Consider the following 21,531-nt stretch of genomic DNA (forward strand, 5'->3'; position numbering starts at 1 on the left):
TCCAAATTTAACATTTTTTTTGTGATTTAATAGTATTTTTTGGTCAATTCTAATGATTCTATGTTAACTAATGTAATAGACTAAAGTCTAAAATTAGTTTTGTACACTTGCTCAAAAATTTGATTATGAGTTAACATTCTATCTCTCGTATGAAATGTAGTAATAATTCGTGTTAGTCCAAACTTCAGTTGTTTCTAATTTTTCTTCATATTATATTTACTTACTTTGTCTTAGGACCAACGAAATCATAAATTAACTAACAATATTCCAAAATTTGTTTGTATTGAAGACTAACAAGACAATATAATTAATAAAAGCACACTTACTTGGAATTATCCGCCATTCATTTGGGATTGGCACAAATTCTTTGAAATGTGAGTGATCTTCATTTTGATTTAGTACGTAGTAATAAACATTTTAATTTTATAATGAAACGTGAGTGAAAATAATTATTTGAATATGAGATCTATTTCTAAATAGTACGTAGTAATAAACATCTTAAAATAATAAAATGAGGTATTTAATGACAAACGAGAAGAATAATTATTTCCACGAATTATCTACATGCTATACCTACTAGTTAGAATAGTACAAATATTAGAATTTACAAGTAAACGAAATTTACAATGTACAGTTGCAGCTGCCAAATTATACATGGAAAGAAAATGGAGTATGTACTTGGCCAAATGTGATACTAGTTACAGCCTGACTTCAACTACATCACCATCTTTCAACTCTGTGTTGGGTAACACCAGCTGCCCGTTTATCGACACGAGCTTCCCGTCAAATCCGATCCTTCTAGCAGCATCACCGGCTGTGCTACCAGTGCGCAGTCTCATTATTTCCCCGTGCGGCCAGCACACCACTGCAACTTCACCGAGGGAAAGCGACTCTGCGTTCCTGAATTTCCTGTCGAACTTTAGCTGTCGTAGCCCTGCTTCAGAACGCAGCTGCTCCTCCCATTGAAGCATTGTTCTCAGAAGCTGTACCTGTTATTCGACAAAAACCAGATACAGAGGATGAGTTATTCGGGTCTACTTGGCTTGGAATCAACTTAACTGTTTCTCTTAAGATAGTTCAAAAAGACTAATAAAGTCCAAACGAACTTTTCTCCTACATATATGTTGGGTACCTTTTGGTTCCAAACAATATGAATTAGTCCAAAAACGGTCAAATGCATTTTGACCGATTTATTCACTTAAACCATATTAATTAATTAGATTAACATATTTAATTTAACGACTAAAGTCAATTTTTGGTCCCAAACATTTGCCCAAAATAATTTTTTGGTCTCAAACATTTGTCCAAACATAATGGGCAGGATCCAAAAAGTTCATTTGGGCTAATGTATGAGAGCTGCAAAGAAGCCAAACCTTGTTATTGATGCCAGTGTCCAGCAAAGCAGAATTAAAAGCAGAGGTAGGCTTCAAAGAGTTTGAGTCGAAAACAGAAGGTGTAGTCGGTTTCCCCTCAAAAACAGCTGAGACAACAGCCCAGTATTCAGCTTCTTCCCACTCTGTCAACTCGATGACTTGGATGAAAGTAGGCAAACATCGTTCAAATTGGTCTTGCTGCATGGTAATATACGGTACTGTTATAGTGTTCCTCTTTAGCTAGTATATCGTTGCAACAAGGAAAAAACTGATCAAAGTTACCTTATGGTATATACCATCTCGACAAAGAGTGTACTTTTCCAAGTTTGTACACCAATCCCCATGTCCTGGTGCGCACCACCATTGATCCGATACCTGGAAGATGAAAAAATTCAGGGACATAACCAAAAGCAGCTGAACTCTGCTCTATCTATTTTTGTAGTTATTCCATTGTGTAATACAATTTTGTTAGACAACATTTGATTAGGAATGACATTCTTCCTTATATATATAGTTGTATTTCTACAATTCTGATTACTTCAGACCAACCAAACCGAATTTAGACTACACCAAAGCATTACTTAGATATAATACAATGCCCCATACGAAGTAAGCAGCATGGTAAGAAGATACGGTAGAGAGAACCAACAAAATATCTAAAGGAGAAAGGAAAAATTGATGATTCAATTCTTGTAAAGTTGCGTTGTAAACACTAGATTCGGGATATAGAGACCCATTTAGTAAATTTTGAGGCATATATCATACCTAACAATTTTGAAGTATAGGATTAAGGCAAGAATACTTTTCAGAGCATTTACGAGAAAATGCATCTAATATGTGATGCTAAACGCAGTAGCAAAATTGAACTTCTTGCAATTTGGGAAAAAGAACAAAGTAAAGCATGCTGACTTGTCAATACTGTGTCACCTTCTACTCAAAGTAAAATGCAAGTCCTTGTTTTTTTATGTACTGGGCCACTTCCTTACTTTTTATTTTTGAAACTGAGTTGATGACTTCATGTCTGTCCCTATGTTTTTATTTGAATTACAATTAGATTTTAAACTTCAATTTATGTTAGAATTAGACCTTGTTAGCGCTACCCCCCAAAAACTGAACTAATATTATGGAAAGTACAGCAGCTGCCCAATTTATACTTTATTCACTTAACAATGAAATGTGCTTATTTCTTAAATGTGCACCTTTTTAAACAGATCTGCATGAACTTTCCATCTTTTTATTTGGTACGGGGATCTTCTTTCAGCTACTGCAGCATACGCAGCTAGACCAAAACCCACAGCAACAAGCAATTCTCTTCCATCATTATCTACGCTGAAAATCACAGTTCAGTTTCTAAATCAGGGCTTTGATCTGAAGATTCTACTGACCTGTGGGGTACAGAAAAGTTAGTAACAGGTCTCGATTGATCCACGAATGATGTCATACCTGACAATAACTGCAGCAAGCAATTGGCCAGCTTCCACTCTAAGAACTGGATGACCTACTTTAAGTGAGCTATACTTTAGTAGCATATCAGTCTCAACGGAAGCTTGATTTTCTATTTTCTCAGAAAAATCTGACAAGACCCCAATGTTAGAATCATCTACAATTATCTTTGATGGCAATATATTCTCTGTTTCCTTGTATAACCAATGTGCAGCAAGCCCGTGTTCAGCATACTCATGCATTCGCTGAGTCAAAGAAAACATCAGTAAGAATCCGAGATTAGCTAGTTTAAGTAAGTATGAGGAAATTGTACCTGTGTTCGTATTTGAACTTCAAGAGGAGAAGAGTCAGGCCCTTGCACTGCAGTATGAAGTGACTGAGACCACGGAAATCCATCAGTAAGAGAAGTCGTAAAGAAACAAAATGCAAGAAGCATTTTCTGACAAGAAACAAGAAATACTTTATCACAAATAGTTTACTTGGTAACCACTTGGTTTTGGGTTGACAATGTAATCGTCAAATTCGCCGTCGATTGGGGCCCAAAGTCTGGGGGATGAAAAGATGGAAATAGCCAATTAGTATCACACCATGGACCATAACATCACCACTGTGAGAAAAAATGAACAGACAGAAAAGAGGGAAAGGCAAATTCTTGGTTATGTACTTGTGTATGATGTTAAGTAGATTGTAACAACATTGAACCGCCTGCCCATGCAAAGTCCCATTCTTATCTCCAACAATGACCCTCAATGCTCTGGCATCATATACTTTCCTGATTCCGACATCTTTTCTTATCATCTACAGAGTACGACAAAAGAATCAGGTGATGGTTAAAATCTAGAAGAGAACAGCTAACTGATAATCATCAATCAAAAGAAATTTCTTAATAGTTATAGACTGCATAAGTTATATAGAACTTAAAGTCTTAAAATTCAGATTTAAAATTATGTGTGTGTGTAACAGTATGTGAAAATATAGTCAAGGACTTGGGGCCTGCGAGTGGGAGGATAACTCAACAACTAAAAGGAAGTACACTGGTTAATGTATTGACTAAAAGTAGTAGATTAATCTTAGGTTCCATTCCCGTACAAAGTCCAGTTTACTTTCCTTTACATGACATACCTCTACTTCGTGTAATTTGCAACTCAAATCTCAGAAAGAACTGAACAATTTTGTATTTTATCTTTAAAACACCCCATAATCGCATCCATACCTTACTGTAGATGCTATACAGACTTTTCAGCCGTCCAGATAGCGATACTTCCATGCCAGGAACATAACTGCAGGACAGGATCCATAATAAAGCAAACTTTTGGAACTTAACAAATTGTGCTGAAAATTAGCTTCATGAAAATTTCAATTTTATAGTAGACTAGTAGTAGACAGACAGAACCTACGATGTTGAAATAAATAATTCTCGCTCCAATGCTTCTTCACAAACTACTAGTGATGCCAAAGCAACACCAGCATCCCTCACAACTTTGGGTTTTTTTGGAGTATCCAAGCATGTTGCAAAATTGTGAGAAAAATCTACACGTTTCTTTCTATCCAATAAGAGATCAAATGGAAGCACAGCTTGCAAAAGAACCTGCAGATTTAGAACAAGCAAGACTATTTAGTAGAAAGGACCAATAAGGAAAACCGGCAAACGGATACCATGGTCAGCACAAATTCCAGATAAGACGGGGAGTATTTTTTTATCATAGCAGCAAACAAAAGGTACAGATACCCTGCGATTGTTTCGTAGGTCGGCAATCTATGAAAACCTGAGTATATTATCACTGGCTATGTTTCGAATTGACAAAACATTCTATTATATATAGCAAGGGAGCAGTAGAAAGATCCAAAAAGAGGTTGAGTCGGTGACCTCATGCAAGTATAACCAAAGTAGTAAAAAAAACTCTATGTCATGATTGTCATCTAAGTTTAGCATCTAAGAATTGCACCTTCATGCTATTTTCCTCATCCAAATCTCCAGATTCTTCACATTCTTGAAAGTGTACAACACCACTTGACTTCGTTGATATTCTTCTTAGGTTTCCATTGTTACTAGGGCTCCACATGGAAACAAGGTCTGCCCTCAGTTGACGAAACACTTTAGGCTGCAACATGAAGATACATACAGGCTTTACTAGATGAGGGCGATCAAAACTATCTAGTTCTGGATATTTTCTTCTTCCACAAAATATTTAAAAGATACTACTTAATTAGGTCTAACCTGAAGGACAGCAAAGCACAGATCTTCAAGTTCAGCTTTAAGAGCCCATAGACCCAGTCGGGAAGCAAGTGAGCACCAGATAGCTAATGTCTCCTGTGCCACAGCCTGAGCTTTGCTGGGAGGTAGAGCATATCTACAGTAAAACACATATATAAGTTCCACACTATAAATTTAGCATTCACTGTGTTGAGGAAAATGTGGAAAATAGAAAATTTAAACTGGTAATATGGAAATACTGGTTAATAAAAGTATAGTTATTCCTATAGATGTCAAGCCTTGTAGAACCTAGAGTCAACGAAAAAGCAAAAATATTCAAATATGTACATGGTTCTCATATTGTGAAGTCGATCTGCAAGCTTGATGAGAACGACACGTGGATCGTCAACCATGCCCAGAAGCATTGCTCGTAAATTGTTTGCCTACACAAGAACGAGACAAATGAATTTTTAATTTCAATGAGTTTTAAAATAACAAATTATCTGTTCCGCAACATATTTCACCCAGACCCTATTATTCAGGTTAGCAATGTAAAACTATTTATAAGTAAGATTTATTCAGGTATATTGGTATTTGTATAACCAAACTAGATGATCAAATAGTAACAAGGGGAAGAAAATCCATCATGCTGCACTAGTAGTACTAAAAATTTGAAGTATCAGGAAGCGACGTTAAAGAATAAACATAAGGATTAAGTAACATATCATATACACTAACAAAAAACAACATTCACAATAATATTACTGCCATCTCCATTGTGATCCCTTGAGATGCTCTTGATCATCTTGAGCACATATTAGCTAGTATCTGTTTGGTTTTAATAAGCTAATATCTACATCATAATATTGGTTCAGGTATATTTTAGCAACTGCAAGCCTAGTCAGGAAGAATATTTTTTACATGCCATTTTTTTGGCACCATAAGAACGGACATAGCTTACTTAGCTCTCATCTTGCCACCTCAACCATTCTACTGACCATGTGTGAACAGAGTTATTAGCAAGGGCTGGCACAGACTCACTGGTCCAACGCATGACACTTTAGTTAATACTTAACCTGGAATACTTGCATGCTTACCTCTTCATGGTTGAGTGTATCTTGACCTACACTCATTCTGCGGCGTCTTCGTAGTAGCTGCAGAACAAGTAACTTTCAGTGTTAGTACAAAGCATGGTAGTCGAACAGAATGATGGGAGTCAGAAAAACGAATGTTTTGTGGTAATATGTAGGACGGATCAGGTATCATTGCAAAAGGCTCATAGTCCACATTTATTTGCCAGACGACTTCAAGCTCTATATTTCAGAAGTGTTTTAACCTATGATACCTTGCTACTAAAGAGTTTGGGAACCTGCAGAGGTGTTTAACTATGATTCCCTCTGGAGTTTGGGATGTGTGCATAAAGTGTTTACCTGATTAATATAGCTCAGTCGCGAGACTCCAGCCACTAACTTTGCAGCATCAGAATCAAATTCTCGCTCTATGCTGTCCAAACTTTCATAAGTGTCATCAACTATGTCATGGAGGATCCCAGCTACAATTGTATCAATGGCCTGAACATAGAGCAGTTACTACCTCTGGATATGGATCAATAGGAAACACTAGGAATTACATTATAGGCCACAAAATGAGAGACATACAGTCACACACTAGAGAAGCCTCAAATCTAATTCAACTAAACCATGTCGTCTATCGCTAACAAAGTAGTTTTCATATTCATGATTCATCTATATCATATGGACGCAATTTAAACATGCTTCTTAGTTTGTCCACATAGGTTATTGACTTGAGGGAAATTGCACCATTCACAAGATAATCTAGCAGTACAAAATGCAAAATAAATTACTATATGAAAGAGGATTACATACTCTTTTACCATCTGATGGGACTAAAACAGCTAAAATTTTGCCTGTGTGAATACAGTGGGATATATAGGGGTCCCCTGTTTTTCTTGTCTGACCATGGTGAGCTTTCCTTGCAAATGCAATAGCCTTTTGCACCTGCCTTCACAGGTTCAGAATCTAAGTGTCTTACAGTAGTGGAATATTTTGGTGCAGATAACATAAACGAGTGAAGATGGCAAACCTTTGCATCATTGAATATGGGATACCCAGTAACATCTACTCCATCAAGAATATGAGATCCTGCCCAAAAGTGCAATTTCATTTCAACATAGCGAACAACTTGAAACTTCAATCGTGAGTTGTTAATCCTATGATCCCTTCATTCATAATATGGACTAATAAGATTCTAATGATTTACTATGATTCATTTGGGACTCATCAACGATAATCAACTAAATAGATGAGCAAACTCCAAGACACGAAATGACTTTTACAGCTATGGACTAGTTATATAATCATCCATTAGAAAAAAAATACTTTCTGACATAGGGCAGGACAAATCAAGAAGATATCTAACACATAGGATTGAAACCATGGCAAGCTCGTACAGTGGGCCTTGGGATTTCTTTTTTTGTCTCTTATATATTTTCCTTTGTAATTTGTACCTCCTGGCTCCAGAAACTAGTTCTCTCATCTCTTAATCCATCTTATTTCTGAAGTTATGTCCTATATAGTGAAGCTAAAACATTCTCCAGTTTCAATATCAAGTGCAGTGCTCAGCAATCCTTTCCAACTATTTTCTTCGATTCTCTACAACTCTCTGCGTCCTGTTTCTAGGTCAGTTTTCATCAGTTAAAAAGAAAAGGTCATATCGCGTACTAGTTTTCACAATGCAACCATCATACCGAATAGGAGTAACCGCACTATTAGTTAATGGACCCTTAAGATTAGAATTGTAGCATACTGCAATGGATTTCGGAAAATTAAACATTCTTCGTTACTCAATATCCTTAAGCCAGTAGAAGTGACTGGCACTGCAACGATCAAGTCATCGGAATTTTTTCAGTTTCAAAAAGAAACAGCACAAAGCCACATACAGAACTTCAGATCAACATTTGAACCAAATACAAAGGCTAGAAACTTAGCCTCCGACAGATTACAGAAATATTATTATAGCTATGCAATTCTCTTCGATACAAAAATTCAACACATCTTCATACTAAGCAAGTGAATAAGAACCAAAAGCATCAAAACTTAACACTTATTCAGTTTAAAATGTTGTTCATCGACTTCAGATCGACACTTGAACTAAATATAAAGGCTAGAAACTTATCCTTCAACCGATCACAGAAATATCATTATAGCTTCGCAATTCACCTCAATACGAAAATTCAGCATATCGTAATAAGCTACCGTATATCAAAACCATAAAATCTCAGCACTAATTCAGTCTACCTGGTTGCTCATCCACTTTAGGCCACAGAAACTCCACCTTCGTGGAGAGACAAGCGCCGGAAGCAATCGCGACCGCCGTCACCGCCACTTGCGTGATCGCTGAAGTCACAGCGCCATGAGCCGTGCTCGATCCAGCGGCGGCCGCAATCATGTTTCCGGAAGAGAGAACTGAGCTCAGAGACGCCGTGACCGCGAATTCCGGCAAAATTGGACTCAAAAGGCACCGGAATTTGGCTGGCTTGCCGATGAAAAAACGACTTCGCCGGATAATTATGGAAGTTTTTGGACCGATGAACATGGCGGAAGAGCGGCATGAAGACATCTCTTGCTTTGGTGGTTGTGATTTTGGGTGAAATTCACATTTTTTTGTGAGAGAAATTGTGAAAATGTGAAGTGATGATAATCTGCTTGACAGAGTGAAAAAAGAGTGAAAACGAGTGGTTGGGATTCAATATTTTATTCTTAGCTATAGTTTATTAAATATGATAGCGCCAACCAACACTTATTTTAGTTGCAATTATTGAACTGGATAAGTTTTGAAAATATATATTAATATTATATTAGGTCTAACTAACCATAAAAACTACCACCATTTGTTGAACAAAATTACTAAGTTCAGTCAAATTAAAAAATTAATTGAAAAAAAGTAATAAAATAATATTGAATGTAACAACATAAAATTATATTTTATACGTCTAATTGTTGGTGAGTTAAACCATATCTTTAATAATTACAGAAAACGATATTAAAAATATATTTTACATAAATGATTAGATTTTTTTTATTGTGGAATAAATATAAACAAATCTAAAGTTCACAGTAGTAATTTTTTACTGATTTTTAAAATTAATAAATGAGCTGCGTATTAAGTACTCCATCTATTTCTTGTTAATAAAGTCATTTCTTTTCGCACGAAGTTTAAAAATATAGTGTTAGGTGGATGGTGAATAAAATATGAGAGATGAAGATAATAAAGTAAGAGATGTAACTTTTTGCCAAAAAAATAGAAATGACTTAAATAACTTGTAACTTTCCAAAAAAGAAAAAAATTACTCTATTAACATGGAACAAATAGAGTAATAATGATAATTTATGTTAGTGCTAATGCATAGATATGTTCTCTATAAACATGCTTCAATGCAATCAATATTTGTCTATTTGATATGAAACCTTCTCATGAATCAATAATAAATAGTTTGCTTTTCATCAGACCATCCACAAAAATTAATCAATTTTTTTTTTTTTTTTTGATATACATCTCAATCATGCTCTACCTATTTTGCATTAAAAATCAAGTTTTTCACATTCAATATTTCGGTATTCGTCATACTCACACCACCAATTTTCCTACATAAACGCAACTGTATTTTCATTCAACATACAAACGCACCAATTTTGCATTAAAAATTGTGTCTTTTCCCTATCGACCTATCGATATTTCGGTATTCGATCATCATAAACCACTCCAACAATTTCCTACATTAACACAACTGTGTTTTCATTCATCATACAAATCATAATCCAAGTGTTATTGAGGCCTTGGTTAGTAATACACTGCAAAAAAATTCAAAGGGGGAAAGGGGGGCAGTATCACTTTTGCAATATACAGATTTGATCAACCTACAAAACAGAGTATATGGAACTCTGGAAACAAGCTTTACCAGTTTCCAGAGAGTTGAGTGGGGCAAACAAGACTCGACCTCGTTAGAACGATGAAGAGGCCACCGAAGAAAATCCAGCAGCCTTGTGGTCCTTCAAAGTGCTTGATAACCAGTCCAAACCTTCATACAACCCGTCCCCTTTGAGGGCGCACGTCCCTTGTATGTGCCATTTTCGATTCTTGAGATCGTAAAGGCCCAGCCCTTCGCAAACTTCCATAGGGGTCATTGCGCCTCTCTGAATGAAAAAGCAGACTTTTCAGAGACAAACAGAACCAAACCATGTTAAAATTTGCTAATGCATATATCAACCCAGTGATACACACATTGTAAGAATTGGGTTTCAGAGTGAAAATATGGTTTTCCACTATTACATTTGCTAAACTAAGTTTGTTAACCCAAACAAACAGAAAATAATAAATTATGACTCAATTGGACACCGGTCAGATGTACAATGTCATTCATAATTAGTTTATGAGTGTGAAACACCATACACTTAAACTTTGTATTTCATAATTTTCGTAGTAGTAATGATAAATTACAGCAGTAACCAAGAGAGTCATTGTGAACTAGCGAGAAATTTGAAAATTGATCGAGGAAGAATGTGTGATGAGATCATGGAAGTACACAGATGACATCAAATTCAGATGACTTGCAAGTGGCTGGCCCTATTACCCTAGGTCAAACTCGGAAGTTCCGAACAAAGATCCATGTACTGGCAGCCATATAATTATTCAATCTATATATTCCTCATCAACAATCTACATCCTGTCACGTGACTCATGTTTTAGGTGGTCCATCGCGTAGCAGTAGTATGTAGATTGCTATAATAAAAGTTCCCTGTTTTACTCATCTTGCTTATAATTTGGTCTATCACCAACCACCTTCATCTTGACAATGACCTCAGTTACAAAACCTAATTCAGATTCTCATTCTTAATTTTCAGACATGAAGTTCAAAGTTCATAAGTCACCAATCTCCAAGAGAAGTTAATTTTCCCCCGACCACACATTTATACCTTTCTCCCACAGACAAACCAAATTGGATTAATACAGAGAGCCATAGTACCTACCAGTGGCGGACCTAAAGAGGGTCATGGGGGACCCATGGAACCCCCAACCATTTTACTAATGACTACGTATTATCTATATTAACAGCTATCTTAAATAATTCAATAGCCCAGATGGCTTTTTACCAGCCCTGGCAAGTGATTGCCCAGAGATCAATTCCCATCAGAATCAACCCCTTTAAGGTTTTAGCCTTTTTTTTACTGATTCTTCCTATTATTTTTATTTTCCCTTATTTTTCTTATTTACTTTTCCTTATGTTTCTTATTTACAATAGATCTTATAAAAATTATACTTTAATATATGCCTTTTAGAATCTTATTCTCACTATAAGAGCAATTACTAAAAAAAAATCATACATTTTATATTGATTCTCTATTATTTATTTTATGTGTTCTTATTTGTAGTATCACTTTTTTGTTTTACATTTTTATTTAGCTATAATTAGAATACAATTCAAGTCTTTTCTTACAACAATTTATGTTTTATTTTTTGACAAAGTTATTTTTTTACGTTGGCGTTGCATCTATCAACAATCACCTTACCCATATCTCTATCTTTTGTAATTGATTCTCTAAATTATCGACAAAAAAAATACCCTAGTACTAGGAATACGTTTGGACCCCCCACCTTTAAAATCCTGCGTCCGCCACTGATACCTACAGTTTGTTGGCTTCCCAAAAAAATCAAACTGAAGCTGTTAAGAGATTGACAGAGATGCGTACCATGTCTTGTTTGTTCGCAAAGACCAGTATAACAGCATTAAGCATGAACGGGTCTTTGATAATGGCCTGGGGATTATAATAATCAACTTAGCATAATGCAACTGGAGAAAATGAGGCATACACATATGAATCATTCAAGAGGATATAAACCTGAAACTCCTCCTTTGCCCTCCCAATTCTCTCTCGATCCAGAGAGTCAACAACATAGATCTGTATAACAGGAGAGTTGGCATTAAGGAATAGTTAGAGAATGAATTCATATACGACCAAGAAAGAAAGGGCGTAGTTATGGAAATTGTACCATTACACTTTGCACTGAAATAAAGAGAAGAACATTTCATAGAAGATAACAAATAACAAGCTGGCCTCTCCAAATAAAATTAAATATCTTCATTTTTTACCACAAGAGCATTTGATACAGTTGCACCAATCACTACTCTAGTATTGTGATAACTAGTAAAAAATCACAATTGTCAAATTCCTTATTCAACACTTGTGTCGTGGGAGAATCCTGTTAGAAAGGTGATAGGTTTTTCAGAGGCTTGTAATAGTGCTGAAGGCCGGGCTGAAAAGGAGAGGAATATGTGTGATTGTAGAAATTTATCATATAGTGAATTTCTTTCGTAGGCCCTGGTTTTTCTCGGCAGTTGGAGGTTTCCATGTTAAAATTATTATATTAGTGATTGTTATCTATCATCTTCTTACTTCTTGTTCTTTTTGTTTTTTCTAAGGATGAACAGGGAATTGATTCCCCTACATCAGATATCAGAAACAAAACTGACAAAATTTCTATCACCAAGGATACTTCCTTCCGGTATAAATGATATTTCTCCACTTCATGTTACATAGCTAAATTAATACTCTACATATAGATCGGTAGAACTAGGCAGATTAAAATGAACAAGGAATGGTAGCAATAGAGTAGCATTTCAGACGCTAATGTTTGAACCAATCAAGTTTCCAGGAATTATTTCATTTGGGCAATGTATGGGGTCAAACATGTTGCTCCATCGAACACGTGGAATTATATTTCCAACTTATCTGTAGACTTATGTTGTTGGCATCTCAAAGATGCACCTACCTTAAGAATAACTGATCAAAAGAAGTATAATCCTAGTGAATTGAACCTTACCAGCCCATCAGTATTATTGAAGTAATGTCTCCATAAAGGTCTTAACTTCTCTTGGCCACCAACATCCCACACTGTAAAGATCACATTTTTATATTGAACTTTCTCTACATTGAAACCTGCATAATAGCACAACTTTGATCAGATCAAATTCTTCTTCAGGGCTTATGAGCCCGAAAAATCATCAGAATAAACACATAGCACATGCACATGTAAAGATGCATGACCAGATTCTATCAATTATGAAGCATCCATGAAAATCATATTATTTGTGAAGTCCTGAAGAAGACAACATCAATCACAAGGTGAGTTGAACCGAGAACAAGAACCTAGATGCAAAGAAGCCAACTGTTTCTATGAGAACATCAAGTTGATGTCTATTAAAATGAAACAGGAAGTTGTACCCAAAGCTCATGGCAGGCGAATGTGATGCATAAGTATTTACAATTCACAATTGATAATACTAATAACCATCACCAAAATGTGCCCAAGCCACTATGTTGTAAACTCAATATGACTCATATTCAATGTGTAACCACATAATGTCTCAAAATGGGTATAATGTAAATGAAATAACAACAGTAAATCTGAAAGAGAGGAAAAAGGAGAATATATAAATTATAAACCAACCAATGGTAGGAACAGTTGATAAAACCTCTCCAATGTGAAGCTTATACAGTATAGTGGTCTTGCCAGCAGCATCCAGCCCAAGCATCACAACCTATGACAGTTGAAATTATTATATGAAACTAACCTTACAGCATGAGTGAGCATAGCATCTACACATATCATTTTGGTTTGGCAGAAATCATTATAATCAAACTAACAAGCAAGGATGTTGAATCTGATTACAGAGGTTGCACATACAAAATAGTAACCGCAGTCTAAGTAAGTGTAACAGCTACCTCCGCATTTATTAAACAATAATACAACGTACTGTTCCAGTAAGTACATCAATTAGCACATGCATTATTAGTTTGATTGCCTAGACTAGCAAATAAAGCTGATATACCACTCTAGCTAGATAACACATACTACTAACTATGTACCCCATAACTACAATTTAATGTTTGTATACCACTGGCACTAATTTAATGTCACATTATTCGACATGCCACGTCTGGTTATAGAGCTCAATTTTCTGATTTCTCTCACAAAAAACTACTTCATAAGTGGAGTTACTGGATGTAGCCAAGGTAGATTCAACAATATAATTGAGGTGCATTTCAAATTCAGAAAACGATAAGGAAAAACAAAATTATACTACTAATCAACAACGACTGCTAGATCAATAGAACTAGTATACTGAAGCTCGCACAGTTTTAGAATCAGAACCAACAATTTTGACAATAAACAACCAAATATGAAAATTTCGCCTAATAATCACTTCTAATCTGAACAATCAAACTTCAAAGCGCATGAAACGACAACATCTGAGCTGTCTCCTTCCAATCAAGTTCATAATGTTGCAGAACAAAATACCAGCACCAAATTCTCTTAGAACAAATCAGAACATCGCGAATCCAGCTCTGGCTTAGTGATGAAAAACGCTTACCCGCATCTCCGAGTTTCCGAAGAAAGTATCGAAGAGTTTGCGAAACGCTTGTCCCATTCCCCGGCTTTATCCTTTTTCCGCACCTTCAATTCTCTCACTACGCAAACAATCGGAGAAAATCAAAGGATCGGAGAATTAGCAAGAGTTTATGCTGTGTTGGAACTTGAACTAGCTTTGGAATTGAAGAAAAATGATGTGGTGAAATTTACAAAGCAGAGAAATGTCTGTATGAGAGAGAGAGGAGAGATGGATGGATTCTTTCACGAAGAGAAGAATTCAAGAAAGGGCTGCGTTGTTATTAGTGTTTTTTTTTTCCCTTAAATATCAGAGCTCGAAAATAGTCAATTGATGAATATTGAATTGTGCTAATTCAAAATTGATATATTAAAATTTTCGTCATACTGTACCGCAAATCTAATTTTAAATAAATAATTGATATATTAAAGTACTCCAATTTTTTTATTTAGTATGTCCAACCATCAACCAAAATTTGACAGTATTAGTTTTTACATGAATATTTTAAACTTAAATATAGAGTGATATAAAAATTAGATAAATAATTGATTTTGTCCTCGACATTTACTATTTCAAATGACGCATCGTTTAAGCCTTTAAGGAGTGTCATTTAATAATTAATACCCTATATTTCATTTTTTCGAAAAATAAAATGTCTGTGAAAAAGTTTTGGCAATCGAAATGCTAATAATCAGTTAATCAAAATCACATGCCGATTATGCAAAAATTACACATCAGTCAGTTACCAGTAAGGATCACCTACAATAAGTCCTCCTCCATATCCTAAGAGCATCCACGATAGAAATAGACCAGCCATAAGCCAACCACTCTCTCTCTGCCATGTCAGCAGCACTAAAAATCAACCTGCCACGTCAGCATTTACTCAAATAGGTCAGCCATAGGCCAGCCGCAATAAAAATAATTCAAAACAACTACATTTATGGAATTAAATTTACGATTAAATTACGGAATTAAATTTACGAGACATATACGGGAAAATTCATTAATTGCATTAAAAAAAAAAAGTACATTCATTTAAAAAAATAAATTACATAATAAAGAAAAAAAACTATCGCCGTGCAGTCTTCCGTGCCCACAACTCTTCAATTATATCCTTTTGGAGTTGAATATGAGCATCCACTTGGCGCATGTCGGCATATTCCTGGAGGCGGCCGACTTCATCGAGAGGTACCCCATGTCGTACACTAGGGGTGGCCGTTCCGTGGCTTGGACCGGCTTCATCGTCATTGGCCCAACTAGTCGGTTGTACGCCTTCGTCTTCGACGATCATGTTGTGCATGATAATGCAGGCGTACATTATATCAACAACGCATTTGACATCCCACAAACGCGTTGGACCCTTAATTGCCGTCCATCGAGACCGGAGCACACCAAATGCGCGCTCCACGTCCTTGCGCGCCGACTCCTGTCGTTCCGCAAAGTAAGCTTTCTTGTCATCCGCCGCGTGCCTAATCGTCTTCACAAAGACGGGCCACCTATGGTATATCTCATCCGCCAAGTAGTAGCCCATATCATGCCGGTTGCCGTTGGCCACAAATGAGACGGCTGGACCGATGCCCCGACACTTCTCGTTGAAGAGGGGCGACAAGTTGAGGACGTTGAGGTCGTTGTTCGACCCGACTACCCCAAAATACGCATGCCGATCCACAGCCGGTAATCAGCTACGGTCTCGAGGATCGTCGTGGGATTCTTTCCCTTGTAGCCGGTCGTGTGGGCCCCTTTCCAGGCAGTTGGACAATTCTTCCACTCCCAATGCATACAATCTATGCCGCCTAACATCCCGGGGAACCCACGCCGCTCCCCGTGCATCCGCATCGATTCTGACAATCTTGGGGGTAGGGCTTCGAAGGTACCGCTCACCGAAAATTTGTCTCACCGATGTGGAGGTACTCATCCCACATGTATGCCGCGCCTCCGTAGGCCAACCGCCTGATTGTCGCCGTGCACTTTTGGATAGGGGTGTGGCCGGGTCCGCAGCCGCATCGTGCCTGAAGCGGAAATAAAGATATCGACGCTCCAAAGCGTCAACGATACGCATAAACAACTCCCCGCGCATTCTAAAACGCCGCCTCGAACATGGTTGCCGGAAACCGCGGGTCCGGAGCGAAGTAGTCGTCATATAGCCGCTGATGTGTAGCTACGTGATCTCGATCAATCACTGCTCGGTGGTGGACAACCGGTGGAGGGCGTGGTACCGTCTGCTGTTCGACCCTTCAACCGCTCTAGCTCGCGGTTCATGTAGGCCTCCATAACCTCGTTCATCTGCCGTTCGCACTCCTCAATATCCCCACCACTACCACCACCACTACCACCACTGCTACCACCCGTGTTACTCATCGCTCGATGTTGCTCTTGTACAGAAATTTAGAGAGAAAGAAAACTCGTTAAAATAAGTGGTGCAAATGAAAATGAAACTAAAATCGCGTATATATAGGTTCTCAAAAAATTAAAAAAAAAATGAAAATTGGCGCTGGCCGATCGGCACGCCACAATGGCGACCAGCGCATCGGCCAGCGCCCTCTAATCGGCTAGCCCACGCCGATTCTCGGCTGGCCGGTTGCAATGGTTCGGCTAGCCGACCGGCTAGCAACGCGAATCGGCTAGCCGCTATTGTGGATGCTCTAATACACACACAAGTATGTGTGATGGACCCCACCATCACTTATCATGTTTGTGTGCGTATTAGGTGATGAAGTAAGAATTGTGGTAAGTGATCCATTCCGGTCACTCAATCAACGTGTAAGTTCGGCTATCACATCATATTTCAATTGACAATTTTTTTTATAGGACAATTTATTCACAATTGAAACGATAATATTAAATGGTAATCACCTAAGAGTAGTAGTAGTAGTAGTATTCCAAGTAAACGTCCCAAACGAGGAAACAAACTAAATCAATAAGCTGCACTTATAAATCCATATATATCGATATATTTTTAATCCTTATAATTGTTGTATGTTCAATATTGCGTGCTTAAAAATGTATTTTTCCACAGTTGCCTAAAAGTATTAATAATTCAATTTATTTTTTTCAATGTAATTTCCGTATAATTTGCATAATTATATAGTGAAACATAGGATGCAAATGAAATGACCTTGAAAATTTTAGGTCCCAAACGCAATTACTGAGATTTCATTTCCCCCCTTTCTCTTGAACTAAATCGAGCTCTCTCTCTGCAGCCTGCACCTCAACCCTCGACAATGGCGGCAATCGGGAGAAGGAATGGATTAAAAATGGCCACGCACCTCATGAAAACCCTCACCGGATCTTCCAGAAGCCTCAGCGGCATCGTTAGCAGCGAAGTTGCCACCTCTCATACCCAAAAATGGATGCAGGTATCTGATTATACGTACGTTGGGGGAAATTCGTGTTATTTGTTTATTTACTTATGTATGATGAAAATTATCCAATTATTTTCGAGCTTCTGATCTTAATTAATCAAATGATCGCTTTAATTGACGCGGCGGCTTTGTCGATTTAGATTTGAAGATCTGTAATCACGCTTTTTTTCGTCGGTATTCGGTGTGATAGTTTTCAATTTCAACCTTTTATTATCAGGAAGTTGATAAAAAACGCCGGAATTGATATGCCTCTTTTGTCATAATTATTTTGGCAGTTCAATATTGTTTTCCAAAAAAAAGGGAAAGGTAAAAGTTAGAGAATTGTCCCTCTCCTTGAGTCGAGTGTAGAAAACCGAAAACACACCGCCTTCTCTCGCATGATGCATAATGTTGTGCAATCTGGTTTAATAGAAATCGTGAATGCTGTAAGCTATAGTGTCTGTTGCACTCCTGTTGATATTCTCGCGTATAGGCAGGGTGTCCGCAAACTAATGTATACTATTTCTTTATGCTTGTGCCTTCAATTTAGAAATCTAGCTTAGGAAATGCGAGGAGTGATAAGTTCGTTGGATTTTTCCATTTATTCCTTGTCTACGAACATACGAGGAGTGACGAGATCTTAAAGGGTACTGAATAAGAGGACAAAAAAAATGTTTCAGAGTATTGAGTAGTGTATTTGGCTGAGTAGGCTTTGATGTTTAAGATCACACTTGAGTTGGCCATTGATCTCTACACAAATTCCATGAATGGTCAGTATGCATGCTGTTTACCAAGCTACGAGGATATGGTTCCTTGTTGTATCTGCTTACAATAATAAGTTGTGATATGTGCCGTAGATGTATCATGCGGAGGGCTGATCTGTAATCATGTATTTTGTTTGTTGGTTTCCAGTGTTGTTGTATTCGACCTTTTGTTTTATCTATTACCCGGATGGATAGGAAGGTGATAGAGGACTCAAGAACTGATATGCCCCTTTTGTCATGATTATTTTGGCAGTTCAATATTGCCTTCCCAAAAATGGAAGGGGCGGGGCAGAGTGTGAATATTCTCTTCTTATTTACCTTTCTGGTCCTATATTTTTTTTATAGACCGAGTCTCAGTTACGGCTGCAGATGTTTCTGGCATAAAAACCGAGTGAAGGCGCCACGTGTGATACATAATGTTTTGCAATCTGGTTTAGTAGAAATAGTGAATAGTGTAAGCTATAGAGTGTCTATACCTGCACTCATGTTGATATTCTTGTGTATAGGCAGGATATCCACGGTCACGGAGTATTTCTTATGCTTGTGCTCTTCAATTTAAAAATATAGCTTAGGAAATACGAGGATCGATAAGTTCATTGGATTTTTCCATTTGTTCCTAGCTTAGGAAAATACGAGGAGTGAGTTGAATGACAAGATCCTTGAGGGTACTGAATAAGAGGAAAAAAAAGTGTTTGAATATTGAGTAGAGTATTTGGTTGAGTTTGCCATGATGATTAGCTAAGATCACACTTGAGTTGGCCATTGATCTTTACACAAATTGCATTAATGTGCAGTATGCATAGCAAGCTACAAGGAAATGGTTTCATAGTTCTGTCTGGCTAGCATACAAATATAAGTTTGTGTATGTGCTGTGCTGTAGATGTACATGGTCGCATACCTCCCTAAGTTGATAGATACTTACTTTTAGGTTATATCACTGAAATTATCTTTGAGGTTTCAACAAATTTGTCACTTATTTCTCCTGGTTCTATGTATCGCTTTGTTTTGAGTAGCATATTTGGTTGAGTAGGCCGTGATGATTATGATCACACTTGAGTTGGCCATTGATCTCTACACAAATGGCACGAATGGGCAGTATGAATTGCATTTGCCAATTACAAGAAATGCTTTCCTTTGTTCTATCTGGCTAGTGAACAATAATAAGTTGTGATATGTGCTGTAGATCTACGTGGTCGCATACCTCCCTAAGTTGATGGCTACTTACTTTTAGGTTATGTATTATTTGAGGTTTCAACAATTTTGTCACTTTTGCTCCTGGTTTCATGTACTACTGTTTTGTCCATATTTAGCATGTACTACATATCATCTCCCGGCTGAGCACTAATGCGGCCTCTTATTCTAATTATGGTTTTCGGATGCTGACCTAGGATACGAGTAAAAAGTCTCCAATGGAATTGATCAATGAAGTTCCACCAATCAAAGTAGAAGACAGGATTGCTGTTTGTGAAGGAGGTTTGTGACCATCTTTGCAGTTCCAAGTGTATTCTATGCACCCACATAATGCTATATTTTACTATGTGTCTCACCGTTTCGACTTCACTGCAGATAGTAACCCGGCACTGGGTCATCCGGTTGAGTTCATATGCCTTGACAAGGACGAGCCAGCTGTGTGCAAGTATTGTGGTCTGCGATATGTGCAAGACCATCATCACTAGACGACGTGTCTCATGTTGTGCTGTTTTATGGCCCTTCCTCCCGGTTGTTACAAGCTGTAATATTCAGATAACATGGTGTTTGGCATGGTTATTCTTTTTCCTTAAATAAGGATTGCCCATGTTTGGGGTATTGGCATTTGGCACCCTCTTTAACTCAGAATGATTTGACCAAAACGTTATATTCATCTAACATATTCTGCTCATCCACAACTATTTTCACATGAATATGTTCACCTCATATTGTGTTTGAAAGAAAAAATATCCTGTGTGTCACCAAAAATCATTCTATTATTGCTTTACCTTCAAAGTGAATTTTTATTTTTGGTGCAATTATTATATTCAATTCTGTAGAAGACATTCAGAACTAATAAAGCGGAAGACAAATTATCGATCATATTTTTTAATCTCAAAGTTGCTTTTTTTTTTTTCTTTAGGAAATTGGTGATGATTGTATTGTTTAGCTCTAAAACCATGATATACGAGATAAGTTATTGCAAAATATTCATTGGATCGAATAAAAAGACATTACTAATACAAAGAATTGATGTCTCTAAAAAAATTACATGTTACTTATTAGAATTAACATGAAAAAAGCAAGGAGGCAAAAAATGATACTCCAAATCTGAATTACATATTTGATGTGGTTGAAGTAGAATTTTTGGGCATTCGTAGTGTATCTAGGAAAAGAACAAACAGCATATATAAAAGCTTGGTAGTATCAGCCAAGGGGATGATGATTTCATAACTGTGCTGCTGCTGCTGCTGCTGCTGCTCATCATCCTATACGAGTAATTCCAATTCATTTTCATTCCCAATTGTATAACATATAGTATATCAATCTCACTCTTCTATATAATACTCTAGTGTCATCTACTGCAATGTTTTGATGACTTGTGGATTAATATGAAGAATAAAGATGTATGTTTGGACCAAAATTGAAATTCAACATTCATCCCAATTTTTGAAAAAGAAGATTTGAAAGGATAGATATATACTCTAATTCTAATTCAACAATCGAAATGAAAATGGTAGGAGTAGTAGTATTGAGATTGAGAATTGGGCGTAGGATGATGAGCACCCATTTCAGCCCCAACTCTATTTACTTCGCCGACGGTAATTACAATTGGAGAAAAGGAGATGTCGGAATATACCACTGCTCTACCCAGACTCTCTCCAATTTCTACTACCCCACCACCACTACTGCTGCAACTCTTATTTGGTTTACTCCTACTCCTACTCTTACTTGATTCTGTCTTTTTTTTTTATTCAATTTC

General features: G+C 37.0%; 3 protein-coding genes across 4 annotated transcripts; 1 reads left to right on the forward strand and 2 right to left on the reverse strand.

Annotated features, from left to right (window-relative positions):
* Nucleotides 1–504: 504 nt before the first annotated feature.
* Nucleotides 505–8,743, reverse strand: LOC125210448. 2 transcript variants are annotated; one of them, XM_048110003.1, is made up of 18 exons: nt 8,328–8,743; nt 7,114–7,172; nt 6,897–7,028; nt 6,441–6,581; nt 6,108–6,164; nt 5,359–5,453; nt 5,035–5,167; nt 4,763–4,918; nt 4,214–4,404; nt 4,030–4,096; nt 3,481–3,614; nt 3,296–3,362; nt 3,130–3,192; nt 2,817–3,061; nt 2,573–2,702; nt 1,656–1,748; nt 1,374–1,571; nt 505–989 (listed from the first exon to the last, which is right to left on the reverse strand). In XM_048110003.1, exons 1-18 carry the CDS (start codon nt 8,647–8,649, stop codon nt 699–701), a joined length of 2,574 nt encoding a protein of 857 aa, XP_047965960.1. In that variant the 5' UTR covers nt 8,650–8,743; the 3' UTR covers nt 505–698. The 2 variants fall into 2 exon arrangements, with proteins under 2 accessions (XP_047965960.1, XP_047965961.1); XM_048110004.1 differs by having other exon boundaries at nt 6,897–7,032; nt 8,328–8,407.
* Nucleotides 8,744–9,808: 1,065 nt separating this feature from the next.
* On the reverse strand, nt 9,809–14,764 carry LOC125210449 (ADP-ribosylation factor 1-like 2). Its single transcript, XM_048110005.1, has 6 exons — nt 14,462–14,764; nt 13,537–13,627; nt 12,910–13,025; nt 11,928–11,987; nt 11,778–11,843; nt 9,809–10,223 (listed from the first exon to the last, which is right to left on the reverse strand). The coding sequence occupies exons 1-6, from the start codon at nt 14,516–14,518 to the stop codon at nt 10,032–10,034; spliced, it is 582 nt and encodes a 193-aa protein (XP_047965962.1). The 5' UTR covers nt 14,519–14,764; the 3' UTR covers nt 9,809–10,031.
* Nucleotides 14,765–17,592: 2,828 nt separating this feature from the next.
* Nucleotides 17,593–20,460, forward strand: LOC125211575 (NADH dehydrogenase [ubiquinone] iron-sulfur protein 6, mitochondrial-like). The gene is made up of 3 exons (XM_048111433.1): nt 17,593–17,832; nt 19,970–20,054; nt 20,148–20,460. Exons 1-3 carry the CDS (start codon nt 17,698–17,700, stop codon nt 20,255–20,257), a joined length of 330 nt encoding a protein of 109 aa, XP_047967390.1. The 5' UTR covers nt 17,593–17,697; the 3' UTR covers nt 20,258–20,460.
* The last annotated feature ends 1,071 nt before the right edge of the window (nt 20,461–21,531 follow it).

Source organism: Salvia hispanica, chromosome 3 (genome assembly GCF_023119035.1).
Source record: "Salvia hispanica cultivar TCC Black 2014 chromosome 3, UniMelb_Shisp_WGS_1.0, whole genome shotgun sequence".
Lineage (NCBI taxonomy): Eukaryota > Viridiplantae > Streptophyta > Magnoliopsida > Lamiales > Lamiaceae > Salvia > Salvia hispanica.